At 43.5% G+C, this 12298-nt stretch overlaps 1 protein-coding gene across 4 annotated transcripts in view; it reads right to left on the reverse strand.

Moving 5' to 3' along the window:
* Positions 1-12298, reverse strand: part of WDFY2 (WD repeat and FYVE domain containing 2) — a 178617-nt gene that overhangs the window by 31533 nt on the left and 134786 nt on the right. For all 4 annotated transcript variants that reach the window (XM_025262960.3, XM_025262959.3, XM_025262961.3 and 1 more), the window contains one exon: positions 5625-5737. In XM_025262960.3, coding sequence (XP_025118745.3) covers positions 5625-5737 — 113 coding nt within the window. The remainder of the gene's footprint in view (positions 1-5624; positions 5738-12298) is intronic.

Raw genomic sequence — 12298 nt, forward strand, 5'->3', positions numbered from 1 at the left:
GAACGGCTCATACTGCATGAGCGGGAGTTGAACAGAGCAAGCGCTAGGCTGAGTCTATTCACCAACGTGCGGCAGCACTTGGCACATGGAGACCCTAGGGCTTGACTGGCTCTCGATGAAAATCCATGTCTGTTGGGTGTGAAAGCCTCCACTGCAAACGAAAATTAAACTTGCAAATTAATGATATGAACGTGCACATTTGCACTGAACTTTGCCTGCTCTTGTTTTAGTTATTTTTGTTTAGCTAAACTTTACTTTCAAGACTTCTAACAGTCAGTGAACAAGTCTGTATTTCATTTTCCATTAAGTAGTATACTTTGGCAGGTTCACATTCAAGCCCTCCTGTTTCCAATATGTTCATACTAACCAAAAAATTTCTTAGAAGAAAAAAAAAAAGATTTTATGGATACTATTAATTTTCAACGGTCAAAATCTGATTTTTTTTCCCTTTGTTCAAATCAGTATATGACTTCCTGGTAGAAATATATTCTAATTTCTGCAGAAATATCAAAGAACTATGATAGTTGGCATTTAGTTCCAGAAATAAAACCAGCAGAGGGAGCGTAAGAATATAAAATCAGTTTACTACATCCCCATGGGTTAGTAAATGCCATGTTTTGGCCTTCAGGTACGGCTATTAGCAGATTCCATCACTAACTCACATTTTTTTATATGACTTTCTGCACTGCGACAGAGAGTGATGGATGAATGGCTGTGACTCCGTACACATATTTGAAGAACTTATCTGCTTCTGAGTTTGAATCTGTACTGATTAGATCCCCAAGACCAGCCTTTAATGAATCTGGGCTCATCTTAAAGTCTTTGTTTGGGGGGTAAAGGAATGAGGTGATTAAGCTAATTCTCCATTCATAGACCCTTTGTCCACAATTGTGTCTGGCTGAGTTTGGGACCTCCCAAGGCCCAGATGGACTTACTACACAGGAAGAGCTTCACAATGCTCGAATCATCATGGACTCTCTCGGACACCCTGGTACTACCTATAAATCAATCAGCAGTGCTGTAGCCAGGCAGGAGACAGAGACTGGGTAGGTACTACTGTCTAGGAATAATGGTAAGTTAGCTATGTGATCTGGTTTCCCTGGTGGCTCAGCGGTAAAGAACCTGACTGCCAATACAGCAGGCATGGGTTTGATCCCTGGGTCGGGAAGACCCCCTGGAGAAGGAAATGGCAATGCACTCCAGTATTCTTGCCTGGGAAATCCTATGGACAGAGAAGCCTGGCAGGCTACCGTCCAGTCGGTTGAAAAGAGCCGGACACGACTTAGTGAGTAAACAACAACAAGAAATGTGACCTGCTAAATTTATTTGCCTTTGGGTTAGATAATGACCTTTCTGGGCCATGTCCTCTCTTCCTCTAAGATACTTCATGGTGAAATCACGTGAAAATATTTTGCCCTCTTTCAGAAAGATACGATACAATATCAAGGTTCTCAGTTGTGTCCGACTCTTTGCGAATCCATGGACTATAGTCCGCCAGGCTCCTGTGCCCATGAGATTCTTCAGGCAAGAATACTGGAGTGGGTTGTCATTTCCTATTTCAGGGGACCTTCCTGACCCAAGGATCCAACCCACGTCTTTTACGTCTCTTGCATTGGCAGGCAGGTTCTTAATCACTGGAGCTACCGGGAAAGCCCATGGAACTAACTTGGAAGAAAGAAAAGTGAAAGTGAAGTTGCTCAGTTGTGTCTGACTCTTTGCAACTCCATGGACTGTAGCCTACCAGGCTCCTCCGTCCATTCGATTTTCCAGGCAAGGGTACTGGAGTGGGTTGCTATTTCCTTCTCCAGGGAATCTTCCCGACCCAGGGATCAAACCTGGGTCTCCCACATTGTAAGCAGACGCTTTTACTGTCTGAGCCACCAGGGAAGTCAACTTGGAAGACATGAAACAAACCCTCGGGCCACCCCCTGGCTCATCTCACAAACAGAGGCAGCTGCTTGCCCCTCTTCTGACCTGGACGCAGCAATACTGAACTCAGAGCCCTCAGATCAGTGCTCTGGACAACATCTAACTACTAAAGAGTCAGAAGTTTGGGCTGAAAGCCACCTTTGCCGAAACCAAGTCTGGGAACTCTCCAGTTCATCACCATACCTGCTGAGCTAACTGCCTAAAACTTTACCTTGGGTCCATCAACTCCCTGCTCTCCCATCATTGCGGCCACACTGCGAAGGAAAGTTTCCTACCAGCTTTTCCATCATATCACTCTCTACAGCCAGAGCAATCTTTTAACATCCAATCAGGTTATATGAAAATTCCAGAGTAGGCAAAAAACAAAGGAACGGTTTTCTTTGCATGGGGAATGGGGAGAGGCAAAATGAAGCTACCGCTTTGGGGTGAAGCTTCTGGGCTTATCAGAATGCTTTCAAGGTTTACCCATATTATTGCACATATCAACAATTTCTTCGTATTGTTGAGTAATAGTCCCCTGTATGGATATATTATGTTCTGTTTCTCCATTTATCAGTTGATGAACACATGAGTTGTTTCACTTTATGGACACTATGAATAATGTTATTTAAATTAGTATACAAAAAAAACATCCAACCAGGTTAACTTCTTCACTTAAAACCATTTCTCCCTGATGTCAGGATAATCCTCTCAGTGATCTGAACTGACTCTCATTTCCTTTCTGGCTTCCTTCTCCCCTCTCCCTCCCCCGACCATCCACACTTGGTGTTCCAGCCAAAGAGTTAGTAGGAGTTCCCAAGAGAACCAGGCTTTTGCAGATCCCCAGGCCTTGGGCTCTGCTGGTTTGTTCTGCCTGCACTGTTCTCCTTCCTTCTCTTTCATGAACTCAACACTCACTCCTCCCTTAAGCTCTTAGATCCAAGCCACATCTCCCCTGGGGAGACTTCCCTGACCAACTCCCACTCCTGTGCCAGCAAGGTGCCCGCTCCATATTCAGGGACATGCGTGGTGTGGTTCCCCCAACTCTGCCCACCAGGCACTATAACCACTATTTAGCTTTAGCCTCACTCACTGGGTAGAGAGGAATTTGAGGACGATGACTATCCCTTTTTGTTCTGTGACTGGGAGTGGTGGCCAAGGTCAACCAGGGAGAGCCCAGGAGGTCCCGGCAGAATCCCCCAGTACAATCCCAAAGGAGAGGAGCGAGTGCCCTCAGAGGCTTCAAACGGAGACGGAATGTGTTTCAGAAGCCAAACGAGGGCAGTCGCAGCAGGAAGGAATGGCCACAATGTCAAACGCTACCGAGAGGTTAAGTAGGACAGAGTTTAAAGTGTGTCCACTGGATTCAGCAACCAGCAGGCCACTGGCCACCTCGGGGACAGCAGTGTAACTGGAGTGACAGTGACGAGCCAAACTGCAGGTGGCAGGAAAGCCAATGGGAGGGAAGAATGTGAAGCAGCGGGGAAAATGATAGTCTTTTAAGAATCCGTGACAACATGAAGGTACTATGCTAAGTGAAACAGACCAGTCACAAAACAACCAATACTGTAGGCTTCCCCTCATGTGCGGTGCCTAGAGTCACTAAATGCAGACAGACAGACAGCAGAATGGTGGTTGCCAGGGCCTGGGGGGAGGGGCTGGGGCAGGGAGTGAGTTGGCGTCTCAAGGGCACAGTTTCTGTTTTACGAGATAAAGAATGTTCTGGGTGGTGGTGGTTGCGCAACAGTGTGAAGGTACTTACTGTCACTGGACTGCACACTTAAAAATGGTCAAAGTGGGGACTTCCCAGTGATTCCCCTGGTCGGGGAACTGCGTGCTGCATGGCACAACCCCTCCCCACCCCCCCAAAAAAGGTAAAAAAAAATGTTAATGGTCAAAATGGTCAATTTTAGGTTGTGCACATTTCACTGCAACTTAAAAAAATAAAAAAGCAGCACTGCTGTTAAGATGAAATCAGAGGGGTTTTGTTAGTTTTTTTTTTCCTCAGAAGCAAAAAAAAGTTTTGATGTTAGTAACTTGCAAAGAGTTGGTCAAAAGGGAGACTGAAGGATTAACCTGCAGTGTGGAGACCCTGAGAAAGAAGAGCCTGGGGCCAAGGACAGCACAAGGCAGGAGGGCAAGAGATGAGGAGGCAGAGGAGGAGAAGTTGGCTTACTGTGGAGGGAAGATGGGATGGTCAAGAACCAAACATTTTAAGAAAGCTTCTGATAACCTTCGTTTTTCTTTGAGCGAGGTCTGGGGAGAGTGGGGAAGGTCTGAAAAAGCTGCCGAGGGAATGAGAGGAGGGGTGTCCCGCGTACGGAGCCGGGTTCTGTGAGGCGGCTCCTGGGTCTGGGCTGGAGGGATGGCTCTGGTGACGGTCGGCAGAGGCTCAGGCCGTGACCCCCGGCAGACCCCGCAGCTGACTGCATGAGGAGACGAGTGCACGAGGAGACAGGTGCAGTCTGAATCCCAGGTGAAATTTACCAAGGAGGGGAGACAAGGAGCCCCAAACTGAGAATGCTGGGGAATGCACAGCTGAAGCAAGGGGGACAGAAGGAAAGATGGGCCCAAGGACCCTGGGGAATGAGGGGTCCAAAGCAGGACTCCTCCACCAGGACAAGAGCAGGTGCAGGTGGAGAAAGGGCTTAGGGAAGCCACAGATTAGGAGACCGAGGTCAGCGGGGAAACAGTCCCAACATGGGGCAGTTTCAGATCCCTGTCAGGTCAGAGTAAAGGTGGCTAAAAAGAGAAATCCAATCAGAAGAGACCTGGGTTCTACCCACAGGGGAGGTTTCTGTGTGTTCTTCCTCCCTAAGGTACAGATAATTAAAATGATCTTTGATGAATCTTTCCCCTAGATTCAATCTTCTCTTTACAGCATTCCTCTTTTTCCCTTCAGGAAATCCCTTAAGATCTAGGTACTATCCCATTTTACATCCTCATTCACCTACTTTTGTTTTTATAGACATCTAGACTCATATTAACTCTGTTCTACACTGAACAGTTGGCTGGTAAACGGCAGAAGACACAAAAGCTTGTTAAGAACTACGGACAGGCAATGATTCATTTTCCAGGGTCAACATCACATGTTAAAAACACGAGTAAAAAATTAATCATCATTGTTTACCCAAGTCTTTCACAGGCTAAGTGTGGGTATAGTTTATCACCCTGCTTAAATGACCTTGAGCAGGCCAGTAACATAAAGGGGGTCTTGAAAAGAGCTCCAGAGTAAGGAAAATTAAAGAGGAACCTGTTCCTTTTTTATGTAGGCTAGCTACCAGTGAGAAATCTATTTTTCATTTCACTTGTCTTTGAAGTAGAAGTCTGTCCCACCCACCATCTTCTTGCTCCAAGGAGGGCAAGGACAGACCGAGCTGTCTTTCCAGGGTTCGTGCAGTTGCCTCACAGCCTCAAACAACGTCTCATTTAATATCTGCCCACCACGGCTTTCTCCAGCATAACATGACAAAGAACCAGATCACCACTGCTTCTGAAACAGACTGTTTGCTCTTTTGTTTGAACTGATGGAGAACATTTCTGACCCTCCATCTTACTGAATCATGCTGCAATCAATTACATCTATCCCGTGTTACCATCACACAGGCCCAGAGTGTACCTCGTCACTTTCACAGCACATCATGTGAATATCAGAACACACGGCAGGGGACAGTCGGTGTGAGAGCAGCACTTGGAGGGTCCGCTTTCAGTCCCACCTGTGTGTCCTCTGAATGTTGTGACCAGGGTGCAGTTTTCTTGCTCCAGTTTGAGGATGGTTACTTGGCCTGACTGGTCACCAATGAACACGTGCCGGGTTTCAACATCAAATCTATCATGTAAGCATTAAGGATTGTTTCTCAGAAGTGAGTGGATGGGTTGACTGCCCCCCACCTTCCCACCAAAAAAAAGCATAAATGTAAAAGAAAGGTGAAAATCTCACACGAGGAGAACCTGGATATAATGCTGAAAGACACAAAAAGTGGAAGTAACTAAGTAGAAGACATGCTGTATTACTGAACAGTGGGACTCAACATGATAAAGATGAGAATTCTGACAACATGAATTTATAAATCTAATATAATCCCTGCAAAAATTAATTTTTCCCCTTAGAATTGGATATATTCATTCTAAAGTTCACATAGAAAAATAAGCAAGCAAGAAGAGCCAAGAATACTCTGAAAATAAGAGTAATGTGGTATTGTGACTGGGGGAGGTTAGCCCTACTAGATGTTAAAACATGTTGTAAAGTCTCTTTAACTGAGTGTGCTACTTAAATAGACAGACCACAGGAACAGAATAGAAAGTCTAGAAATAAGCCCCAAAGCATGTAGAAATTTAGTACATATCTGATAAAAAGCTGGCTTTTCAAATGAACAAGGAAAAGATGAGTGAAAAATAAAGCTGGCACACACTGAGTAGTCATTTGGAAAAATAGAACAGTATCTGTATTTCTTTATATGCCAGGATGAACTTCAAACTAATGAGGCATCTAAATAAAAAAAATGAAAAATATAAGTTCTAGATGGGAGAGTTTCCTTCTAACCTTGGAGTGGGGAAAGCTATGATTCAAAAACACAAACAACAAGCAAATACCATAAACAAGGCACAAGACAAACTGGAAAAAATATCTGCAACTGATGTCACAGAAGGTCCAAATCTCTAATATAAAAAGAGCAATTAGGAAGACGACTACAAACCTAGTTTTTAAAAAATTGGGCAAGATACATGAATGGATAGCTAAGAAATGAAAATGGTACTTTGCAGGAAAAAAAACCCAAAAACGAACAGGCCTGACTGGTATCCTCTGAAAGGCTGCTATTTCAAGATTGGCATGGCGTCTGGGAACTTGGATTTTGGGAGCGTTCCCACCACTTTAATAGACAATAGTGGCTGACTGTGCCTTAACTGTGTAAACAATATAATTTGTGCCAAACACCTGCTTTCCTTCTGGGAGCCTGGAATGCTGGTCCATGTAGGAAGAGGCTGCCTATGTGACTGGTCTCCAGTAACAACCCAAAGCCATCCCTGGTTGGGAATGCCCAGGAATGCTACTTGAACAGATCTGCCCCAGAGATGCAGTGGTCAAAATAAGGAATGATATCCCATAACGCAGTAAGAGCTAAAGTTTGGAAACAATCCAAAAGTTCATCAAAAGAGGACTTAGAAAATATGATGCGTGCCTGGTCGCTTCAGTCATGTCCCACTCTTTGCGACCCCATAGACTACAGAGCCTTCCAGGCTCCTCTGTCCGTGGGATTCTCTAGGCAAGAGTACTGGAGAGGGTTGCCATGCCCTCCTCCAGAGGATCCTCCTGACCCAAGGATCGACCCTGAGTCTCTTATGTCTCTTGCACTGGCAAGCAGGTTCTTTACCACTAGTGGCCACCTGGGAAACCCATTAACTACGATACATCTGGCCAAAAGAACCCTACACAGCTAGGAAACTTGACATGGAAAAATTTCCAGGGTATTTTATTAAGTGGGGAAATAAAGCCGAGGTATGTGAGAGTTTACATGCTACCCTACCTTTGTATAAGAGCAAAAGGGAAATATAAGAGAGAAAGTGTGTGTGTGTGTGTGTGTGTGTGTGCGCGTGCGTGCTTATATTTACGAAAGGAAACACTGGAAAGATAAATTAAGATTGATCAAAATGGCCGTCAGGACGTTCCAGGTGGTTCAGTGGTTAAGACTCTGGGCTCCGAAACAGGGGGCCCAGGTCCGATCCGTGGTCAGGGAACTAGTCCTGCATGCCACAACTAATGATTCTGAGTGCCACAACTAAGACCTGGCACACCCAAACTAAAAAAAAAAAAAAATTTTAATTAAAAAAATTAACGAAAAACATTTTTAAGTGTAAAAATTTTTAAAAATTTAAATGGCTGCCTACGGAGAGGGGAGAAAAAGGCTGAGCAGATGAGGGTGGTAGTAAGAATTTTCTCACATCAGGTCATTTCCATGATGGAATCTTGTAATTATTTTACATATGAAAAATATTTATAATTAAAAAAAAAATCCCCCAAATTGACAACAAAGAAAAATGAATACAGCTACTATCAACTTCCTGATATAACCACAGAGCTAACATAATTATTTCAAGTCACTTTAAAACACAGTATTTTAACTGTATATTCTTGGTAGAATATATCCTCAGGACAAAGAAAACAACAAAAAAACCTAAAATCTCATTCAGTGGTCCTGTTATTATAATACTGTATCATTATTTTGAAACAAATATCCCATGCTAGTGCTCAGTCACTAAATCATGTCCAACTTTTTCAACCCCATGACAGTAGCCCACCAGGCTCCTCTGTCCATGGGGTTCTCCAGGCAAGACTACTGGAGTGGGTTGACATTTCCTTCTCCAGGGGTCTTCCCAACCCAGGGATCAAACTCAAGTCTCCTGCACCGGCAGGTGGATTCTTTGCCACTGAGCCACCAGGGAAGCCCTAAATATACCATGGGAAAAGCAAAATAAGGAATTATGCTGATGCTTAGGAACCAAGGTTTTCAGCCCAAGATAAAAGAATCAAGTACAAAAATGAAATAAAAACTCTATAAGGTGAAATCTGAATTAGAAATATTATATGAACTGATGATTTGTTTTCTTTTTTAAAAAATACATATACACTTATTTTCTAGCTATATCTGAGTACTGTTCCTCACTAAGAGAAACGGCTGATTCCAGGACTGGAACGGGAAAATACCAGATGAGCTTAAAACATGTTGCGTCAAGAAACAAAAATGCTGGAGTAGGAAATGGCAACCCACTCCAGGATTGTTGCCTGGAAAAGTCTATGGACAGAGGAGCCTGGCAGGCTACAGCTCATGGGGTCACAAAGAGTTGACACAACGGAGCAGCTGAGCACAAACAAGGGCCCACCTTAATCCAGACTGATCTCATCTCAAAATCCACAACCACACATACAAAGACTGTTTTTCCAAATCAGGTCCTCTTTGTAGGTTCTGGGTTACAACTTGGGCATATCTTTGGGGCCGCTATTAAACCTGCTGCGGTCTGGTAAGAAAAAAACAAAACAAAAATGCTATCAAAGGCGAGTGGGGTTCTATCAAAAAGACACAGGAGCCAAAATGATGTGGCTCTTACTGGCCAAAGATGGGACAACATGAGCATCGGGAAAAAAAAAATAATAAGGGGAGCAAATTTCCTGGTGATCCAGTGGTTAGGACTCCACACTTTCACTGCCAAGGACCCAGGTTTGATCCCTAGTCAGGGAAGTAGGATCTCACAAGCCGGTCGGCACAGCCAAGAAAAGAAAATAAATTTTTAAAAAATTTTTAAAAACAAAGTGGGAAAAGAGGAGCAGTTTACTGAAATATACTGAATATATCATTAAAAACCAAACCAAGAGTTTATAATAATGCTCAAAAAACAAATCTCTACTGAAGGTAACTAGGGCATTAAATGTCTGCTCTAAAAAATGAGCAATTAAAGAGAAATAATTAAGAACTTATGTTGCTTTTCCTGTACTAATTGTATTTCAGGATAACCAAACAGCTGCAGTCAATGAGGGAAAGTTCTACTTTATAGAAGAAATCCAACTAATAAATGTAGGAAAAAAATGAAAGGATTACAAAATCACCCTTTTGCAATCCTAATGAAAGGACTGGATTTGGGAAAAGGAAAGCAGTGGATGAGCCCATAAAGGACAGGCTGATGGGGAAGACCGCCCTGCAGGGACCCCGCTGTCACCACCAGAACCAGCGATCCATCTTGCTCTCACTGGAAGGGTGATGACCCGACATGCTGTGTGTCCTGATGAGGAGCAGAATGAACCACACAGCACAAATACCACGTGTTCTGCCCCAAAGCTGAATCTGAACTGAATCAAGATATCAGAGGCCACTTTCAGCTTACAGAAAAACTAGGGGAAAAGGTAGGAAGAAGAACAAGTTATATGACATTACGAGGAAGCAGAGGTCACTTGAGAACGTGAGACTCTAAAGGAGAACCGACTCAGTCCCCTCAACAAAGGTATAGTGGCAATAAAAAAAAATCTGAAAGGAAGACTGGGAAATTCAGGAGATGCAGCAACCACATCCAACGTGTGGACCTTGTCTGGACTTGATTTCAAACAGATCCACTGCAAAAAGCCACTTCTGAAACAATACATTAAATTTGAAAATGTATCAATTATTCAGAATTATCAAGGAGTGACTGTAAACTTTAGGAGTGATGACAGCACTGTGGTTATTGGGAAAAGATTCATATTTCTGAGAGGTGCATAATGAAGTGTGTAAGGATAAGAAGACATAAGGTCTGGAATTTGCTTTAAACGACTCCAGTGAAAAGACAGACAGGTAGGGACAGAAGACCCACAGTGCATGGGAGCAGTAAGTACATGAGTGTTCACTACACTATCTTCTTCAATTTGATACGAGGTTTAAAATTTTCATATTAAGATATTTTTTTAAGCAAAGGAGAACAAGGTAGAACAAATTCTCCTGGTCTCAAGAATAGGGAGAAAAGTTATCAGATATACATAACAATATTAGGATTTACAAAGAATAAGATCACCTTAAATTTAATTATCTTGATTAATTATAAGAACACAGATGAAAAAACAGATGCAAGTCTTCCCAACGTCGGGGAAATAACACACACACACACACACATACATGGATGCAACACAAGCTATTTGGAAGAGAGCTAAAATAAAACTATAGTAAAACCTCAAAGCCAGAGTGACTGGAATTTAGTATGACATGAGGAAATATGAAAATCAAGATACTCTTAATAGCTTTTCAGTACACTTTCCCCAAACAGGAATAAACAGAAGAGGGTGGTACCTTGGAAATATCTCCAACATGGAGAAATTCTTAAGATGCAGAGTACCTAAATTATTTTTCTGGAAGCATGACCAGATGTGACCAAAACTTGGTCCAATGACAGAATGAAGGATGAGGCTAGATAAATATAAAGACCAGCAACAGAGGTAGGGGAGGAAAACAGTTCTATTTCCTACGTCAACCTGCCGTGGGACCTTGGGGAAACAGCTCCATTCTGCTGTATCTAGTTAGGCCCAGGGCTAGCTCAAAGATTTAAAAACCCAAGTTCTAATCCTGGTTCTGCCAGGTTAACAGTCACGTGACCTCAAGAAAGTCTCTTAACCTGTTGAGCCTCTCCGATGCATTCTACTCTGAAAATTGAGAATTAGGTCTTTATGTTTTGCTAGGGAACAAAGTAACGTTATATAGAGGCACTAGGTAAACACTCAGGGGCTGCAAATATAAGGTATTTTCTTCTTTTTCCTCTCCTTCGCTTCCTTATTGTTACTATCGTTGTTGCTGGTGGTAATATGATAGTCTGGCTTCCCAGGTGGTGCTAATGGTAAAGAAGCCACCTGCCAATGCAGGAGACCCAGGAGATTCGATCCCTGGGTCAGGAAGACCCCCTGGAGGGGGCAATGGCAACCCACCCCAGTATTCTTGCTTGGAAAATGCATGGAGAAGCCTGGTGGGCTCTTGTCTAGGGGGCTGCAAAGGGCTGGATACGACTGAACACACACATGCAATACGGTAGTTCACTTAATATTTGAAGCGTCAGATCTGCAGCCAAAGCAACAAAGATTTTGAGGTGATTTCAAACCTGATAATTCAATTTGTGAACTGGTCAGTCGTCTTGTCATCCTTTGTTTCTCTACTTGAATTTTGGTTACTTTCTTTGCATATTTACTTTGCAAAGAGGCCTGAAAGAAGAGGAGAAAGGCTCTATTCCCTCTGACTTATTCTATCACTTGTTGGCTTGTTTGAATGACTGCTTGAGATGCAGATGGGAGAGAATGAATTTATATGTAGAAGATTTTTATCTACATCACCAGCGTCCACTATGAAGAGAAATGGGGGTCATAATATTATTCTGAACATTTTAAGTTATTTCAACAGATCTTCTTTTCATTATCACTAACCACCACCCCCCCCACCTGCAAAAAAAAACCCTGTATAGAAGACGGCAGAAAGACGAGGGGGGTGAGGTCGTGGAGGAGGGGTGTCCCATGAAACAAATGGGTTTAAAAACTGGATTTTAAGTGAACCCCAATGCTGTATGGGTTGCTTATTAGCACTCTACGCACCAGGCGGCTCCCAGGAAAAGCCCTGCAGCCTGGGAAAGTCACAGGGTTCCTGGCTGCGACTCTGGCAAATTCAGCGTCGTTATGCATCAGGGCATGGCACTGGGAAAGTACCAGGCAGATACACGCTCCCAGGAGCTAGGGCTGGCACTGTGACTCCAGAACTGGAGCTAGGGAGGTGGAGGGAGTTTTCTGGAAGGGCATCTCTGCAGTATTGCAGCTCCCTTCCAAGGTTTGACTGGATGGTCATTTGCACGGGGGAAGGAAGCCTGAGGCTTTCACTACACATCAAAGCTTCTGCTA

The sequence above is a fragment of the Bubalus bubalis genome, chromosome 13 (genome assembly GCF_019923935.1).
Source record: "Bubalus bubalis isolate 160015118507 breed Murrah chromosome 13, NDDB_SH_1, whole genome shotgun sequence".
NCBI classification, from domain to species: Eukaryota; Metazoa; Chordata; class Mammalia; order Artiodactyla; family Bovidae; genus Bubalus; species Bubalus bubalis.